This window comes from Meles meles, chromosome 1, assembly GCF_922984935.1.
Source record: "Meles meles chromosome 1, mMelMel3.1 paternal haplotype, whole genome shotgun sequence".
Taxonomy (NCBI): domain Eukaryota; kingdom Metazoa; phylum Chordata; class Mammalia; order Carnivora; family Mustelidae; genus Meles; species Meles meles.
The window spans coordinates 50514008-50534904 of NC_060066.1; the positions used below are offsets into that span (position 1 = coordinate 50514008).

The window sequence follows — 20897 nt, forward strand, 5'->3', positions numbered from 1 at the left end:
AGACTAAAACAATTACCTCATAAAAGGGTTGTTGTTTTTACTGTGGTGCTTAATAGTCTGAATAGTTTTGGAATAATATGGGATTTTTGATCTTCGAGGAATTCTTCTATTACATTCTTTCCTGTTGCCATAGTCACTTTCAGAAGTCATATCTGTATCTCTTTTTGGTCTGAGATCTTTCTCAGGAACAATATCTACTAAAGAATCAGAAGTCTAGAATAAAAAAACCAACAGTTTGTTAAAAGTTCAGTTCAGTATAAAAGATTTAAATGTGAAATTTCCAGGACATTATGACTTTTTATAAGATTAAAAGTTCATAAACTAGATACGTTCAGAATTAAAGACAGGGAATTTAGCTTTTGGTATGGACAAGTAAGTTCCTATGAGGCTGACTCTCAAGATAGCAATGATAGGGGCGCCTGGGTGGCTCAGTGGGTTAAAGCCTCTGCCTTTCACTCAGGTCATGATCCCAGGGTCCTGGGATCGAGCCCCACATGGGGCTCTCTGCTTGACAGGGAGCCTGCTTCCTCCTCTCTCTCTCTCTCTGCCTGCCTCTCTCCCTACTTGTGATCTCTATCTGTCAAATAAAAATAAATAAAATCTTAAAAAAAAAAAAAAAGATAGCAATGATAAACTCTAGGAAAAATATAAACAAAACTAGGAAAAAAAAAAACTATTTGGAGGCCCTGGACAGCGAACAAAAGCAGGCTAATTCTAGAGAGGATCTGACACTTGGAAAAAATGACCAGAACAGGATGTTTCTGTTTTTACACTTTTTCACTTGAGAGTTTCAGCAGTACACAAGGAATCTTAAAACTCAGGTTGAAAAACCAGACTTTTGGGCCTGAACAATCACTGGATAGTACAGACTGTAAGAAGCCCAGAACAGGATTAAAAAAAAAAAAGAATTGCTGCCCAAGAGACAAATTTATAGTTTAAGTGAAAGCAAGTTAAATGCTTGCTATGACAAAAGTATCAACATTCTTCAGAGGGCTAGCTATAATAGTGTCCAAAGTCTCCGCAGCATAACATTCACAATGTCCAGGATATTCTCCTATTCTCAAAGGAAACACAATCAATGGAGATCTAACCTGAGAGGCCTCGAAAGTTCAAATAAGCAGAAAAGAACAATGGTGTATTACTTAGCTATAACAAAGAATTATACTGCCACCTGTGACAACATGGATGTACCCAGAGTATTCTGCTAAGTGAAATAAGTCAGAGAAAAACAAACACTGTATGATTTCATGTGTAAGTGGAATCTAAAAACAAAACAAATAAACAAACATACAAAAAAACCAAAAACATACCCATGAATACAGAGAACAAACTGGTGGTTGCCAGAGGGGAGGGGATGAAGAGGTGGGCGAAATGAGTCAAATGGCAGGTGGAGGTTTTCAGTTATGGAGTGAATAACTGAGAATAGGGAATACAGTCAATGGTATTATAATAGCATTTTATGGTGACAGATGGTAGCTACAATTGTGGTGAGCATAATATACAGTTTGTCAAATCACTATGTTATACATCTGAAACTATGCAACACTGTTTATCAATTAAACGTCAATTAAAAATCATAAGAACTTTAAAATAATGATTATAACCATATTCAATGATATAAAATATGCTTGTCTTGAATGAAAAGAAAAATTCAGTAGAGAAAAAGAAATTATAAAAAATAGAAATTGTACAACTAAAAAATACAATACCCAAAGTAAAAACAGGCTGGTCTTAAGAAGAGAATGGGGTGATGAAAGAATATGTGTACTTGAAGATCAGTTTATTAAAGTTATTTAATTATTAAAATTATTTAAAATGAACACAGTGGTGAAAAAAGTTGGTAAGATGTACAGAGTCTCAGAGAACCATGGAAGAGTACCAAAAGGTCTAAGCAGAATCTGAGAAAAGGGAATATGGGACAGAAAAATATTTGAAATGATGTCAAAAATTTCCTAAATTAGGTAAAGACCAATTTACAGACTTAAAACACTCAGAGAAACCCTAAGTAGGATAAATATGAAAAAAAAGTGTCCTTAAGCACAATGTTGCCAAATTGCTAAAAACCAAAAGTAAAGGTAAATTCTTGAAAGCAGCCAAAGAAAAATGACACATTATATACAGGAAATCAAGGATTCTAATTAATGCTGACTTTGCATTCAAAATTATGAAGGCCAGGAGACAGTTAAAAGAAAAAAAAAAAAGCTGTCAATATAAAATCCTATATTCAGCAAAAAGTGTCCTTCAAAAAGGCAAAATGAAGAGAATTTGTTGTTCTCAGATGACCACTATAGGATGTCCTACAGTTAGTACAGGCTGAAAGTCCTGGCTGAAGGAAAATAATAACACAAGGAAATTAAATCTCCAGAAAAAAAGTATCATATATGATTTATTTTTATTTTTTAAAACAGATTTTACTTATTTATTTGACACAGAGAGAGCACAAGCAGGGAGAGCAGTAGGCAGAGGGAGAGGGAAAAGCAGGCTCCCTGCTTTGCAGGGAGCTGGATGTGGGACTCAATCCCAGGACCCCATGATTGTAACCTGAGCCAAAGGCAGATGCTTAACTGACTGAGCCACCCAGGAGCCCTTCATATATGATTTATACACATGTAAATACATATAATTTTAAAATATTTTTTACCTTTAATTCCTTTAAAGCAAAAATTAAAACACTGTCTCCGGAGCTTATAATGCCAAGCCAAATGAGATACATTTGGCAACTATAACAAAGTGTAATAGATATAAGAATTCTACATTTTATATGAATATAGTATTGAAAAGTCTATTTTTTAGAGCTATCACACACAGAAATAAAAAAGTATGACTAAAGAACCAAATACAAATTAAGACTGGACTATAAAAAATATACAAGACAGAAAAAGTAGAAAAATGTATAAAAAAGTGAACAGAAAGCAAACAATGAAATGGTATACCTAAGTCCAAGTTCATCAACAATTACAGTAAATGTCAATGGACTATGGACTCTCCAAAAGGAGTGATGGTCAGGCTGAATTAAAAACAAGACACACCTATATATAAAACTTACTTCAATATTTAGCTATAGCAAGTAAAAAGAAAATGGATGCCACAATGGGCTACCACTTCATACCCAGAAGGATGGCTACAATCAAAACCACAGGAATAATAAGTTGGTGATGTAGAGAAACTGGAACCCTTATACAATGATAGTAGGAATGTAAAATGGTGCAGTTGCTTTGGAAATAGTCTAGTCATTCTTCAAAAGGTTAAACACAGTTACTATCTGATTTAGCAATCCACTACTATATATAGCAAAGAGAAATGAAAATCTACGTTCACACAAAAGCATATACCTGAATATTCACAGTAGTGTTATTTGTAATAGTCAAAAAGTGGAAATGACCCAAATTAACCAATCAAATGAAGAATGGATAAAATGTGGTATATCCATACAATAAATTAACTTATATTTTTAAAAAAATGAAGTACTGATATATGCAATAAAGTGGACAAAACCTGAAAACATCATGCTAAATGAAAGAATATAATCACGAAGGGCCACATATAGATGATTCCATTTACATGCAATTTCCAGAACAGGCAAATCCATATAAAAAAAATCCACTAGTAGCTGCCTAGGGCTGGAGGAACATGGTAGTGACTGGTAATGGGTACAAACCATTGAATTGCATGATAAGCGAATTATAGCTCAATAAAGCTGTTACTAAAAACGAAAACACAAACCTGACTGATGGAAAAAGATTTATCACATAAATTATAAGCATAAGAAGGCTGAAATGGTTATATAATATCAGATAAAACAGACTTCAAGACAAAGAATACTCCCAAGACAAAGAGGAACACTTCATTAGGAAGACAGAACAGCCATAAACATGTATGTGCTTAATAACAGAGGTTCAAAATATAATAAGTGAATGTTAAGAAAATTAAAGGGACACTCTTAGATGGAGATTTTAACATCTTCCATACAAATGATAGAATCAGACAAGTAAATTTTTAAAAAATCAATAACAGTAACTGATAGAACTAGATAAAAATATCAGTAATGACATGAGTTATCTGAAAATACTACCAGCCATCCTGACTTAACAAGTGTACAATAATAAACATTCTGTCCAAGTGCACAAAGAAAAATCACCAAGACAGACCACATGCTGGGCTATAAAGTAAGTCTCAGTAAATTTAAAAATGTTCTCTGACAAAATAAAAATAAATTGGAAGTTAGTAACAGAACATATCTAGAAACCAAAATACTTGAGAATTAAGCGAGACAGTTCTAAATAATCCTTGGATGAAGAAATATATCACAAGAGAAATTAGAAAATATTCCTAGGTAAACAATGATGAAAACAAATGTATAAAAATTTGTGAAATGTAGTTAAAGCAGTGCTTAAAAATATTCACTGCTTTAGATGGTTAATTAATTTAAATTAGAAGACAGGTCTAAAATTAATAATTTAAGCACTTACATTAAGAAGGTAAAGAATGAAGGGTAAATTCGAAGTAAGTAGAAGAAATAATAAAATGTAGAAATCAGTAATATAGAACACAGAAAGCAAATAAAACTTATGAAACTATCTTTGTAAGAGAAAAAAAATCTTGGCTAAATTTTTAAAAAGATTTTATTTCTTTGAGAGACAGAGCAAGAGAGAAAGCAAGGAAACACAAGCAGGAGGTAGGGGTGAAAGGGGAAGGGCAGAGGGAGAGGAAGAAGCAGGTGACACAGGACTCGAACCCAGGACCCTGGGAGCATGACTGAGCCAAAGGTAGACCCTTAACCAACTAGTCACCCAGGTACCCCACCCTTGGCTAAACTGACCAAGACAAAATAAATAAATAAATAATTTTTAAAAATTTATAAAATAAAAGAAAGAGACGGAGGACACAAATCATTATCCGTAATAAAGGAAAGGCTTTTACATATCCTATAGGTATTAAAAAGACAGTAAGAGAATATTAGTAATAATTTTATGCTGACAAATTAGATGAAATGGACAAATTATAAAACACAACTTATCTAAAGCAACACATGATAAGATAGAAAATGAGTTGCCTTATAATTATTAAAGAGAGTGAATTCATTATCACAAACCTTCCAGGCCCAGATAATTTTACTGGTGAACTTTATCAAACATTTAAGAAAGAATAATTCCAATCTTATAAAAATTTTTTAGAAAATAGAGGCGGGGGCAGTTTTCAACTTATTTAGGTAGGCAACATTAATCTAATATCGATACCAAAGATGCTACTATAAAAGTAAAAACAAATATCCCTCATGAGGAAATTGTAAAACCTTTATAAAATATTAGCAAACTGAATCCAAGAATATATCAGATAATTTATCATGATTAAATGAGGTTTATCCCCAAAATGTAATGTTTGTTTAACATCTGGAAACTAATCAATGTAATTCATACCATCATGTGAGTAAAAAGTTAAAAAAATATATGATCATCTCAACAGACACAGAAAAAGCATTTAGCAAAAAAAATTCAACAACATCAGAAAACTCAGCTAACTGGGAAGAGAAGTAAACTCCTTAACTTGATAAAGGACATCTATGAAAAACATAAGACTCACATCATACTTAACTGGGAAATATAGAAGGCTCTCTGAGGATCAGGAATAAGATCCTCATGCCCACTCTCACCATTCATTTTCAGTATTGCGCTGCAAACCCTAGCTATCGCAACAAAGCATAAAGGACCAGCATAAAGATCAGAGAAGAAGGAAAACTGTTTCCATATGCTGTTTATGTAGGAAATCACCAGGAAAATACAAAACAAGTACTAGAACTATTAAATAAATTTAGCAAGGTCACAGGGTCCAAGATATAGATATGTATCAATCAATAAATAAACAAACAGTATTTCAAACAAACAAGCAGCAATCATGGAACATGAAACCACAAAAACAGTTCAATTTACAATGTTATAAAAGAAAATAATTATGAATAAATTTAATAAAAGATGTAAAACTTGTATACTAAAACTACTACTGAGAGTGATGAAAAAGATCTAAAGAACAGATATACAACATGGAATGATTTCAAAGTTATACTGAATTAAAGAGGCCTTACACAAAGGAGTATTGTACAACTGCTTTTATATTGGGTTCTGGAAGAAGCATTCAATATCTATGGTGAAAAAGGGAGGAAAGTGATTGCCTGAGAAGAATGACTGGGAATGGGTAATGTTGATGATGGTTATGTTTATCTTCACAGAAGTTGGTAACAGGTATATACTTGTATATTGTCAATTCAGGGAAAATATGTATCTGTATTTTTTTAAAAAAAGATTTTATTTACTTACTTGACAGAGGGAGAGAAAGGGGGAGGGAAAACAAAGCAGGGGGAGCAGCAGGCAGAGGGAGAGGGAGAAGCAGGCTCTCCAAGCAGGGAGCCCGATGCTGGGCTCGATCCCAGAACCCTGGGATCAGGACCTGAGTGGAGGGCAGATGCTTAATGACAGAGCCACCCAGGCCCTCTCACATACCTGTATTTTACATCAAAAGATATGGTTAGGGGCGCCTGGGTGGCTCAGTGGGTTAAAGCCTCTGCCTTCGGCTCAGGTCATGATCTCAGGGTCCTGGGATCGAGCCCCGCATTGGGCTCTCTGTTCAGCAGGGAGCCTGCTTTTTCCCTCTCTCTCTGCCTGCCTCTCTGCCTACTTGTGATCTATCAAATAAATAAATAAAATATTAAAAAAAAAAGATATGGTTAAAAAAATACTGAACTCTACAGTTAATAATATACATGCTTAATTATTTTGAGGGAAATATATCAATGCATGTAATTTACTTTGAAATGTGTCATAAGATAGTTTGAACAACGAATAAATGGATGGATATATGATGAAATAAGCAAAGTAAAATGCTGACAGTGGAATCTAGTTTCTAGTTACTGGTATTCACTATGAAATTCTTACAAAGTTGTTTTAAGTTTGAAAATTTTGTAGTAAAGTGATAGGGAAAAACTAAAAGACAGAAGTCTTCACAGAGAACCTCAAAATCAGTGAAATAATTTTAAGTCTCACAGTTAAGAAAAAACATCATGGTAATATAGCACATTTCCAGTAATTTTATGACCTGACTTATAAATTGCTACTTTTGAAATAACACTGAGTATATATACATCAATGGAAATTAAAACTGTCTGTTTACATTTCACACAAGTTAGTATTCACCTAATTTTTTTAATATGCAGAGCAATGAATCACGTTTTTTCCCCCAGATAGCTAGACTCCTATTTTTGGTTACAAAGTAGGAAGAATTATCACCACAACCGAGTAAGAAGCATATTGGTGGAAAGAATCCGGGGCTGGGTATCAGAGATTGGGTCTGAAGCTTCAACTCTGACTATTAAAGAAAGGACACTTACATAAACTCCCGAGTTTCTTTTCTATAAAATAAGAATTTTATATTGATCCCTAGCTACTTGACTGGGTTACTGTAAGAATGAAATGAGGATGCCACTAAAGAAGTTGCAAAAGTTCACTTCAAATTCAGGTTACTAAAACTAAACCTAAGTTCTGACACTGGCAGAAAAGTCAGCCTTTAGAAAAGAGGAACAATGAAATCTGAGGAAACAGGTAAGTCTAAGAGCTAAGAGCTCAGTGACACATTATCAAGGATGTCAAAGAATATATAAGCTGGCATTCTTATTCCAGGTCTATTCGTATCTACGTCTGTGGCTCAAGTGGTATCTAGGGATTTCTGGCACACACAAAATTCTTACAGCCCTATTTATTTACTGCCCTGAGATAGACTTTTTGTTTATCTAGCATTATTATGTTAGTGTTATAACTATGATAATAGTTCAGAATTATTAAAAACCTTTTGAACCATAATTCTACCATTAACATTTTCTATTTCACATTCCCCCACAGTTGGAGAAAAAAATTTTGAATATTAAAATTTAATTACAAATAACTAGGTTAAACTGATATTTGACTAAGAGCTTCTTTGGCCTGTACCACAATATCTCTATCCTTTATCCAGATAGGGGCTAAATAATAATCCATTGCATTCTGAGAAGTGTGGTGCTTAACAACTGTTATTGCAGATCACATTTGAGAACGCTACAGCACAGATTGGAGACCCAAACAGCAATAAAATCTAGGCATTGTAGTCCATTCTCACAATTCAAAGATTCTAAAAGCCAGTGTACCAGTAGCAGGGGTAAAGAATATCTCAGGAAAGTAAAGATTAATTTGGTGAGGGTCTGCTGTAAACAGAAACTGAAGCAGGAACTATGTAAGTTAACCTGTCATTCAGCTCTAAATTCTAGAAGTGGTTTTGACCTTTAAACAACTGAAGATAGTAGAGGCCCAAAGTAACTCACATATCCTCCATGTTTATAAACATTGAGTCAGAAGAGTTCTGAGTTTGTTCAAGGTCAAAAGGTTGGTTTGACAGAAAAAAATGTGATGTACTACATTAATTAATTAAAGGAATTAATAATAAACACTTGAAAGACAATAAGGAAAAAGAGTGAAAAAAGTATGTCATCTTTTTCTACTACTATTATGAAACAGAATCTTATTTCTGTAAAGGAAAAAAAAACATACATACACAACAGAATGTTAACTATAAATCGTTCTGGGTTGGTTAGCTTATATGTTATTTTTATTTTAAATTTTTCTTAACTACTTTTTTTTCCCCCAACAAACACTGCTTAGAAATATAGGAAAAATAGTTACTTCGGTGAGAAGCTGTAAAATTTGATCATCTAATTTCTGAAGTTTCATGTCGTTATGAAAATTGTTTTCATTGTTAACTTTCTCCGGCTCAGAAGATGGACATATAGATATAAATGATGTCAAACCAGTATCTGTTGGTGATGCAAACTGATCCAAGGGAGCTATCTCATCAATGGGTGGTGTTACCACTGGCATACTACCAATTATCTATGATACAGAAACAAACCAAAATCTTTTAAATTTACATGAATTAAAATTTGAAGGTATCTTTTCTATTAGAAAAAAACAATACCATACCTCATCTTCACTTATATTTAGAGGAGAATCAGAAGAAACTAAGTTATCCAAAAGACCTTCTAAGCACTGTAGGCGTGATGAATTTATTTCTGACGAATTTACTGGCTCACCAAATATGTTCTTGCAGTCTAGGATTCTAAGCTGTGGCAACGTCTGGAGCATAATTGCTCTGTACCCTTGGAAACAAATCAATCAAAATGAAAAGTTAGGCATTAAAAAGTTAATTATTTCTCAAATACACTAAATTTATCACCTACCAGCTATATCACCTGAATGATAAAATTAGTCCTGGAATGCAACTAATATACTTGTAAGAAAAGCTACTTAGTCCTTCTCTAGTATGTAATCGTTAAATATAAAACAAACAAAACACTCTCCACCACCCCTCCCACATAATCCTCCTGGTGATGATCAGAAAGTTAAAAATCATTATTGCTGGATTTAAATCCAGTAAAAATGTAAAAAGTAAAAAATGTAAAAAAAAATGTAAAAAAAAAAAAGTAAAATTGCTTTAAAGTTATAAATGGTCAAACATGTCTTTTATTTGTAATATGATTAGTATAAATATAAATCAGGATAATGTAGGTAACCACCAGAAATTCAGAATTTTGCTAATGAGGCCTTAAATATTATTTTATTTTAGTATTATAAGTATTATTTATTTTATAATTAAATGTCCCCATCTTTCTCCCTTAAATTAGATATAATTAAGATTAAGATAGGCAATCTATAAACTATTCTAGACTATTTTCTACGTACAATGAAATACGAGAAATCTGACAAATTTACATTTGGTGTTTAGGCTAAAAGAAACACTTTAACTTTGCTTAAATATAATGTTAAAACCAAGTATTTCTAACGCCAATGAAGTGGTTGAAAGAACTCCAAAAGAAAGAAAGAATCTGGCAAATCAATATTAGAAATTTTGAGGGGAAAAATTTATTTTAGTAGTAGTAAGTATCCTTTCAATTCTAGGGGGAAGGCAACCGTGTTGAAATAACTTGTCAGGGCGCCTGGGTGGCTCAGTGGGTTAAGCCGCGGCCTTCGGCTCAGGTCATGATCTCAGGGTCCTGGGATCGAGTCCCACATCGGGCTCTCTGCTCAACAGGGGGCCTGCTTCCCTCTCTCTCTCTCTGCCTGCCTCTCTGCCTACTTGTGATCTCTTTCTGTCAAGTAAATAAATAAAATCTTAAAAAAAAAAAAAAGAAAGAAATAACTTGTCAAATAAAGTGAAAAACAAGTTTAAACTGTAGGAACTGGAGATTCTTAAGACAAATTGTTAGGGGGAAAAAATCCAACTTGAGTGAGTACAGAAAACAAAAATAAAGTTGTTTTAGAAATAAGCATCCTCGGGGCACCTGGGTGGCTCAGTGGGTTAAAGCCTCTGCTTTCGGCTCGGGTCATGATCCCAGGGTCCTGGGATCGAGCCCCACATCGGGCTCTCTGCTCTGTGGGGAGCCTGCTTCCTCCTCTCTCTCTGCCTAGTTGTGATTTCTCTCTGTCAAATAAATAAAATATTAAAAAAAAAAAATTAAAAAAAAAAAAAAAAGAAATAAGCATCCTCCCCTACCCCAAAAAACAGGGTTTCCCCAGAAAACTGAGGTCTGTCCTGATACTTAGGTAGAATCTCTATTATAAGGCCTTAGGAAAATAGTTCATCCCATATCTATTGTATTCTTCTGTGAAATAAAATTATCAAAACAGGTTTCCATGCTGGGAAAAGCCTTCATACAGTTGCATATTAATGACAGAATGGAGCCAACTCTGTAGCCAACTTCTACTCAAGCTTATCTTTAGAGTATATATTCGTATTTTACATTTGTATCTTATTGCTTGGTTAAGCCATTTGAAGTAAGTGTGAATAATAAGAAATAGTCTGGTCTGCTTTGTATTTACAAACTTCAGTGATTCTGAATTAGATCAAATGGCTTTTCAGCAGAATCTTCTATATGTCATATTATTAAGTTAACACATTTACAAACAAAATAAAAAAGGTACACAGGAAAAAATTTTCTTAATATTTCCTGATTCCCAGCTACCTTTTCCACCCTTTCTGCATTTCCTGATTCCTACCTACTTAATACTGGAGTTAGCCATCGTTAACAATTTTTGGTATAGCCTTCTAGATATTTTATATATATAATCAGCAAATATGCACACATGTTATCCTTTGCATACAAATGATAACCAATTATATGGAATGCTTTCAAACGAGCTTTCTTTTTTCTATCAACAGTGTATCTCGGAGATAACTGCCTATCAATAGCTAAAGATTCCACATTCTTTTTTTTAGTATAATACTATGGCTGCATAGTGTTATACTGTTAAAGAATAGATCATAACAATCTAATTTTGAGGCATTCATTTATCAAATATAAAACTGTCTAAAGAGAATTATTTATCAGGTAAACATTCTCTTAACTGAATTCGTCTTGATAAAATTACTTATTTGCAATTAAGTTTTTCCAAATATATAATAAAAAGTTGCAAAGCTTAAGACAAATAAAAGCTTAAGACAAATAAAACAAATACCAGTTACAGGAAACAAAGGAGCTCTGAATATTAACTGTTACAAAAAGTATTACTGTTATAAAAAGTACTAATTGCTCATACCTGGTACATGACAGACAGGGTTATCGTCTCCATTTTTTTCCAAAATAAGATTAGTCAAGAAGTTCAATCCTACCACACACTGAAGTAAGTGATGGATACTATCTATACAATTACTATGTAGGTCAATATATCGAAGTTTATGTTTAATTCCATGAAGGGGAATCAAACCTGCAGTAAGGAAAAAAAAAAAAAACCTCTTTTGATGCCACCAAAGTCATTTTTCCAACAGCTAATTAAAAATAATTCTATACAGATTAGATTTTGAGGCAAAGAAGCATTAATAAGAAGTCTCCGCAAATAGATATACCTAATAAACAGTATGAGTAAAGACATTTGTTATTTTGAAGAAACAGGTTTAGCATCTCTTGAGACCGCAGCCCAGAGGTTCCTGGTCCCTGGTTCTCTTCAAACAGAATGTATGGACCTCCCAAGGTCATCGCATGTACTTCTATGAGAAGCATAAAGCAATGGCTTCAGGCTCCCAATCAACACATTATTTTTAATTAGCAGACATAAGCAAACCCCGCAGTACCCTTCAACTTTATTGGTTGGAGCATAAAATACAAATAGCACCCATCTGATTCTTACATGAATTTACCTACAGCATGGTGATGCTAACAACTAGGGTTTGCAGCTGAGGTAACTGGTACTTGGTACCACGTGTCTTTGACCAGCCTCTGACTTCAGCTGCAGCTGTGGTGGATGGGGCCATGCTTGCTGAGTTTGCCCTACTGGAGCACTTCATGTTTCTCTTTTCTTCCCCCAGAACTCACTTCAAAATGGAGCTTCTGAGAGAAGGTACAGCCTGGAAATGGCTCTTGATGAGCCAAATCTACAATTCCAACCATGAAACCCACCCCCAAACTGCACCTTACATGTATACATACACACATCTAACAGGGTTCTCAAATTTAAGATGGAATCCTTACTCTTCATCCCCTCATCTCTAAACGTGTTTCTCCCCTAACTTTGCCATATCAGGAACCAGTCCTATTATCTACCTGTTGAACACAAAAAACCCACAGCTGATTATCTTTGATTCCTTTTTTCTTCATTTCCTTATCTCAGTCCATCAGCATATCCTATGAACTCTACCTGCAAAATATATCCATTTGCTCCTCTACACTATTTTCACCCTGGTCCAAGTCTCCATTATCTCTCACCTAGACCACTGAAATAGCTTCCTAACTGGTCACCTGACTTCCACTCCCATTCTCCTAAAATCCACTCTTCACTCACTCAGCAACCAAGGTGATCCTTTAAAAACAATATGTCATTTGTTTAAAGCCCTCTTATGGCTTCCTATTGCACCTAGAATAATATGCAAGCTTTTTTACCCAGAGTATGAAGCTGTGATCTGGCCTTTGCCTACCTTCTCACCTCTTTTATTAGCACACTAATCCCTCATTTGCTATGCTCTTGCTATATTACCCATCTTTCTCTTCCTTTATAACAAGGTTAAAGGTGCCTTAGTGTCTTTGCATGCACTTATCATATACACTGCCTTTATTTATTGAACACAGAAATTATTATCATTCTAAGAATTATCTATTAAAACTTACATGGTTGCCTATTTATATTTTCTTCATATTTATTATAATCTGACATGAAGTCACTAAATGAACCCTTTCAGGTGTACAGCTCAATGTACATAAGCAAGCATATACAGTGGTGTAACTACTACTATAACTGAGATACAGAACATTCCATCACTCCAGTCAATGTGTCCCATCTTCAACCCCTGGAAACTAGTGATCTGATTTCTGCCCCTATAACCTGCCTTGGTCAGAATGTCATATAAATGCAACCATATAGTGCATCCTTCTGTGTCTCACTCCCTGCACTTAGCCCAATTCTTTTTAGATCTATCCATATTGCTGCATATATTGTTCATTCTTTTCTATTGCCAAGCAGTATTCTATCATATGGATGAATCATAATTTGTTTACTAGGTGACAGACATGTGGATGGTTTACAGTTTCAGAAAATTATAAAGAACCATATAAACATGATTATATAAAAAGCTATATAATGATATAAACTTTCATGTATGGGTTTTTGAACAGACATGTTTTCATTTCTCTTAGGTAAATACCTAGAAGGACTGCATGATTATATGGTAAGTGTATGTTTAACATTGTAAGAAACCTTCAAACTCTTTTCCAAAGTAGTTGTTCCATTTTCAGTTCTCCTCACAATGTGTGCAAGTTCTAGTTGCTCTATAATCTCACCAGTACTTTGTATTATAAATTTTAAAACTATCTATTCTAGTAGGTATGAAGTAGTAATTTGTGTTGCCTTAATCACTAAATAACGCTAAACATTTTTTTTCATGTGCTAATTTGCCATTTAGATTTCCTCCTGTGAACTGTCGTCAGCTCAAATCTTTTGCTTATTTTTGAGGGGCTGACATTATCTTATTTTTTGTTTTTCTTCTCCACTACAGGGTAAGCCCTATGACAAGAACCTTATCTATTTGTTGTTTTTTTTTTTTTTATCACTATAGGACAGTGTTTGATACAGTTATCTTCAGTAAATATTTGTTGAGTAAATGAATGAGCAATCTTATCCAAGACTCACATTTTTCGGATAAGGCAACTGCATCCAAACAGTAATATTCTTTGCTCAACATCACACAGCAGTGACAGAGCTAGGGTTAATACTCAACTCCAATACTTTCACATCTTTGGGGGCAAAAGTTTTAAAAAATTAAAATACTCTTGCTATTCCAGCTTAACAGTAGGGAGTAGACTGCTTTAATTTTTTGTATATGAAATATCTGGAATAGGCTAGTATTTTTCTAGCACGGGAGAAAAATAAACACATGAATTAGACCGTTTCAAATATTGTCAGGATTATAATGATAATTAGAAGAATTCTGCCAGTTCTAAGGGATAATTCTGAGAATAATCATGAAACTTTGTTCATTTTATCAGTGTATCACTTTAATCAATTAAAAAATAGGTAAAATTATATACACGATGGAGTATTATGCCTCCATCAGAAAGGATGAATACCCAACTTTTGTAGCAACATGGACGGGACTGGAAGAGATTATGCTAAGCGAAATAAGCAGAGAGAGTCAAGTATCATATGGTTTCACTTATTTGTGGAGCATAACAAAAAACATGGAGGACATGGGGAGATGGAGAGGAGAAGGGAGTTGAGAGAAATTGCAAGGGGAGATGAACCATGAGAGACTATGGACTCGGAAAAACAACCTGAGGGTTTTGAAGGGGCGGAGGGTGGGAGGTTGGGGAAGCAGGTGGTGGGTAATAGAAAGGGCATGTATTGCATGGAGCACTGGGTGTGGTGCAAAACAATGAATACTGTTACGCTGAAAATAAACAAATAAAAAAATAGATAAAATGGTTTAACCTTCTTAGACCTGCTAAAAGTCAAAAAGAAAAGAAAATTATTTGATCTTCAATTTACAATATAGCCTTTGGAATACAGTATGGTCCAATATGCTATATGATCCAATATGGTAGCACTAGTCACACTGTAAATTTAAACTAAAATTACAAAATTCAGTTCCTCACTGCCCAAGTCACATTTCAAGCACTCAAGGACACATCTGGCTATTCATTGCCATGTCGGAAAGGTTATTTAATATTTTCATCACTGTAAAAAGTTCTATTGGAACTATTCTTTATATAATAGCATATTGATCAATTAAAACATATTCTCCTTAAGTAATGCCCCCGATCCAAGTTCTTTTCTGTTACTGATCACCTAATTTCATCTAGTTTGTATTCCTATTTTTTATTTAGCCATTGTTTTGGGACCAACAAAAAAAGACATGACTGAACCACACTCTCTAGATGGCATTTTTGGTCAAAAACAGGATTATTCAGTTTTCAGCATGCTGAGCTTAGCCTAACTCCTCACATGTGGCAAACATTCAGCATTATAGAAAACACAAGATCATCTACTTACCACTAAGATCATTTATGTGGTTATAAGATAAATTCAGTCTAGTCAGATTAGTTAGTGCTTCAAGTCCTAAAATAAAATAAGATAAAATAATGCTATATAGTATTACAATACTATTTCAGACAGTTTTGAAGCAAATCTACAGTCTGGTAACAGTGAAATCAATTTTATTGGTATTTTGCAAAATACTTAAATCATCTTCCTTATGCAAAATATCACATGAAAATCACTTACAAACCTTCTATTCTTGTGATCAAATTGCAGGACAAATTTAAAGTACACAGTTTTGTCAGTGTGTTTAGCCCTTCGATTCGATCTATTTGATTAGATGACAGATCTAAGTGTTGTAAATTCCAAACATGATCAATGGCTTCGATTTTTGAGATGTTATTACAATGAAGATTGATGGCATGAAGGGATGAATCTAAAGATAATTCTGATATGCTACAAGAGAAAATATGTATTATCAAAAGCAAGTAAAAAACAGATTTGAAAACTATGACCAAATATAATTAAAATCAACCAAACAGCATGTAGATGATAAGCATGTTCTCTACTCATTTTATAATAAAATCCTTCCTACTTGTTGTAGCCTTTTAACATCTTATAAGGTACAGTGCTTCTTACCACTAATCAGTATTCTGCATCATACAGATAAAGAAGAAACCCACTCAAGAGAGGCAAGTGACCCTGGGCATTTCTATCTTCTGTAAGCAACCAAGTCATGAGCATATAATGAAAGCTATAATTGCAATGATGCTGGAATCATAATACCCCAGTTCAAATCTTCATTCTACTACTTTTTTTTGTTTTTTTTGCTAAATTACTTGTACAAATGAGTTAACCTCTCTAAGCCTCTGTTCCCTCATTTAATTTAATTTAATTTTCACAACAATTCTAAGCAATAGGTATCATAAGGATACTGAAGTTTGCAGAAATTAAATAACTTGTCCAAGTTCTTACAGTTTTTACCTGAGGCAGTGTAAGTCCAGATCTGGCACTGTACTTTGTAATCTTACTTTCTTTACTGTCTGCAACAGCTATTTAACTCAGAATGTAGTCGGATTTCAAAAGAAACCACTCGTTATTACTCTTTTTAGTGAAAAAAAAAAAAAATCCATCCTTCCTTCTCTACATTTGGAATGCACCTCCCCTAAATAGAACTCATCTCTTCATTCTCTCAAGTACTGCCATTTATAACCAGAACCTCTCCTAAAGACAGTAGTTCCAGGAATAAAAACTACAGTGCATATAGTTCAGAAGTGCTGGACGGAGGGACAGTGAGGGAATAGGGCCACACAATGTCATGGGTTTCTGTTCAATGTTCTGTAGCAGCTACTGTGGAGGAAACAACTCTCTCTGGCAGCAGAGAAGTGAGTTTAGTAGTCAGGGAGTAAAAAGAAAATAAGGAATTCTAGTGTGCTTTCAAATTAGCATCAAGAATCTCAAATTCAAAATCAAAAATCAAAACCACTTTAAATATGCCATAAAGTCATTCAGCTCCTCCCTTAAACTTCAGAAGCACATCATAACATGTGGCAGAAAAAGATAAAGCATTTGTAAATTTGAAACTACCAATCTCTAAATGTGATAGTGGAAATATTTTCCAATTCCCTAGTTCCTGTCATTTACACAAGTGCTTGCTATTAACACATGCTCTTAATGACAGTCATTTATTCTCTCACACATTTCAGTTTCTGGAAATTAGTACTGTGCAGGTAATCCGGTACAGCAGAAAAAGCAGAAAGTGAAATTAGACAGAAATAGGTTTGAATTTGAACTTAGTTGCTTACCAACCGGAAAAAGTTGGGAACACTATTTAGATCCTCTGAGTCTCAGATCTGTCACTTGTAAAATTACTACCTTGCAGAATTATTGTGAGGGATAGTGATAACATATATAATATGTACACATAGATGGCATTCAGTAGATGGCACCTATTAAACACAAATGTAAATATTCCTTTAAAAACCATCTCCCTGGGGTCTTCTGGCAAATCTGAGGTCACCACCCTGAAAAGGATGGTTTAATTTTCAGCAGCAAGGTTCTGCATAGAGCAGGGCATGCCACGAAGGCACAGTAAGTGCTGTTCAAGTACAGCAAGGAACTGCCTGTAGATCAGTATGGCTAATCAGGGGGTAAACGGAGAAATGGTAAGAGGTTAATGCCAAAAAGGTAGACAGGGACCAGTCAGTAAAGAATCAAGACCCTAGTAAGTCATGCATAAATTTGGGCTGCATGTAAGAAAGAAATGATTTGCTAAATATGATATTTAGTTCTCTCAAGAAGTTTATGTATATATGGATCATAGTGCTTTGCAAAGGAGAAATTAGAGGGGAGGCAAAGAGAATTGGGGAAAACCTAATTAAGAGCAGTAAACCTTCGCTCCACGGTTGTCGAATTTACCACAGCGCCACTTTTTGTCAAGGTAAGACAAAGAGTAGCAGAGACAAGACGGAACCCGAGACGACTAACCATTACAGCGCAAGCAAAGGATAATCAGTCAAAAGAGAACCAGTAAAGAGGGAGGACGGCCAAAGACTGGTAGAGAATGAGATCGTAGGGCAGTTTCCAGGAGGAAAGGAATGAGGACTCGCTGGACCTGGCACTTCAGAAGAGCAGTTACGGCGCAGTAAGGCAGAGGGGAGCCAGACAGCGTCGGTGTGCGGTCTGGGTGAAGCTGTGGCGCCTCCGCTCCGGGGCGGCTTGCTATCTACGGCGGCCGCCTGCGGAACGCGCGGGCCGCTCCCGGCTGCGGAACACCCTTTACCTCCGCAGGCCTTTGTCCATGAAGCACAAATCCCCGCAGATGCTGTCGCCGTCTTCATTTTCGGCTTCGGCCTCCACCGGCGCCTCCATGGCACCGGCGACGGGGACCTTGGTCTTAACCGGCGCCCAGAGCTGGGTGGGAGAGCCCGGAACACGCCTTCTGGGTGAGCGGAAGTCCAGTCCGAGGGGGCGGGGGCCACAGCCCCCCGCCCCCCCTCCAACTGACAGCGGGGCACTTTGCCGCCTTGCGGTGCCGTAAAGCGGGAAGCCCGATTTTCTTCCCCAAGGGCTTCCCTCACTTTTACGGTATCCACGGCGCGACTCTCGGGACTTTCCGTAAAGGGAAACATCATCCCGTGTGTTTGTGGTTGTTGGGTTAAGAGTGGGTTTTTCCTGAGACACTCTCCTGTATGATTTTTGCGTTGTAGGCTACTGACTTCTGAAGGCTAGTTTAGCAGCAGTTTGTCTTTACAGAACTGTAGTCATACATACCCATAAGTTATTCCCCCACCGGCCATTGCACCTACTGTTGATTTAGTAAGCATTTATTGGATGCCTTACATATGCCAGGCACTTCCCTGTGACAGGAGGAGTAAGTTGAAGTCCGTTCTCGTTCTCTGGAAGCATTCACAGTTCAGTGGAGGAAACAAAGAACTGCTGTGCAACGGGATGAACGCTAGAAATAGCACAGGAGCATTTAAACCAACTGTATAGTGATGTGCGTAGCGGGAAAGTTTTCTAAAAAGTTTTTGGTGACTGAGCAGAGCCTTGCTAGGTCAAGAGGAATTCTGGAAGTGAATGACATTCCAGGTAGGAAAACAATAGTGGTAGAAGGTGGGAAAAAAACTTGGTTAGATTGCTCTCTAACTCATGGGAATATTTTTTAAAAATATCAGGGGTGCCTGATTGGCTCAGTGGGTACAGCATCTGACTCTTGATCTTAGGATTGTGAGTTCAAGTCCCACCTTGGGCAAAGAACTTACTTTAAAAATTTTTTTAAAATGGAAAAAAAAAAGCTGTGTCAACGCTGAACCTGTCACTATCTTGAACTCAAATCTTTGGTGGCCTCTGTTAGCAGTCAAATAAAGGCCTAACTTTCTACTCTAATACTGAAGTTATTTCCAGGCTTTAAATACCATTAGTCTCCTATTGTTTAGCTATACCTTTCACATTTAAAATTTGTAGCCACAATTCACTGTTTCCTATAACCATGTGCTTTGCCATATGTCTCAGCTCCTTCCAATAAGTGGAGGTAGAATCTCCTCAGTGTCTTCTTGATTTCCGGCTTGCTTGTGACTTTTTTTTGGCCAATAGAATTCGCTTAATTCTAGTGGTTGGCCTCAAGACATCTTGCATGCTTCTGCTCCCCCTCTTGGGAAACTGGCTGACCTGCTATCTGAACAAGCCCCGGCTAGCCAACTGGAGGAGAGGTACTACATAGAGCAAAAACAAGTCACTCTAGCAAAGGATGCACAGTACATACATGAGCTCAGAAGTGCTTAGCTGAACCCACCCCAAAGTGCAAAATAACAGAAATGTGAGCTAAATAAAGTGTTTTGTGTTAAGCCAGTAAATTCTGGAGAAAATGTGTTATGTAGGATAAAATGATTGATAATAGTATGACTAATAATCTATGATTGAATATCCATTAAAATAGATTTTCAATGAGGATAAGTATTATAGTGTTACCTAAAACAAATAACTGATATAAGAAACAAATTATGTTGTAATGTTATTAAATGTATTGGAGCTTTCCTCCAAAGTCATGGGCATTATAATTAATTAATTAAAATATTGATTATTGTTAGTGGAGTTCAAAAATTGTAGATTATATCTGAATTGCCTTAGCACTTAAGAATTGACTTTTTATTTATTTTTAAAGATTTTATTTATTTATTTGAGAGACAGCTAGCACAAGCAGGGGGAGTGGGAGAGGAAGAAGCTGATTCCCTCCTCAGCAGGGGCTTGATCCTAGGACCCTGGCCATGAGCTGAGCCGATGGTAGATGTTTAACCAACTGAGCCACCCAGGTGCCCCAAGAATTAACTTTTTAAAATAATAGATTAACTAATATTACTATTGTTTGTGTGTTTTTTTAAAAGCACAAATGCTTAGAAACTGTGGTTTTGCTTCAAAATTCTTTATTTGCAAAACAAAATTTATTAAATAAGTTTTTATAGGACACTTAAGTTCTCAAATTCAAAGAACCTATCGTTAATATTCTAAATAATATGTAAACAACACTTTTCAGTTACTGCACTCTGTAGTTTTATATTTTTAAACAAAACGAGTTTGTCTTGGTCTTGCTTTTCATGCGATCTGTATTTATGGGTGCAAAATGGATAATATATTTGAACTCAGCCTTGCTAGTGTGAGATCAGAGATGAGATAGGCAGTCAGAAGGGGCAGCAAGGTAGCATTGTGGGGGAGTCAGAGAGAATAGTGTCTATTCTGGAAACGGTAAGTTGCTTAGATAGACTAATGTGTGATGAGGTTGTGTGTGCACATGGGAAAGCAAGAGGTGAGGCTAGAAAGTTAGGCTTGGCTCAGATCTTGAGAACCTGCAATGGCCAGTTTAGAAGT

At 35.5% G+C, this 20897-nt stretch overlaps 1 protein-coding gene across 4 annotated transcripts in view; it reads right to left on the reverse strand.

Annotated features, from left to right (window-relative positions):
- LRRCC1 (leucine rich repeat and coiled-coil centrosomal protein 1) overlaps positions 1–18461 on the reverse strand; it is a 37388-nt gene extending 18927 nt beyond the window's left edge. Inside the window, exons 1-7 of one of the 4 annotated variants that reach the window (XM_046027035.1) lie at positions 18316–18461; positions 15784–15989; positions 15549–15614; positions 11610–11777; positions 8997–9172; positions 8700–8906; positions 17–213 (exon numbers count right to left, since the gene is read on the reverse strand). In XM_046027035.1, coding sequence (XP_045882991.1) covers positions 17–213; positions 8700–8906; positions 8997–9172; positions 11610–11777; positions 15549–15614; positions 15784–15989; positions 18316–18404 — 1109 coding nt within the window. In that variant the 5' untranslated portion in view covers positions 18405–18461. The remainder of the gene's footprint in view (positions 1–16; positions 214–8699; positions 8907–8996; positions 9173–11609; positions 11778–15548; positions 15615–15783; positions 15990–18315) is intronic. The other 3 variants (XM_046027053.1, XM_046027043.1, XM_046027062.1) reach the window with 3 other exon arrangements.
- Between the last annotated feature and the right edge of the window lie 2436 nt (positions 18462–20897).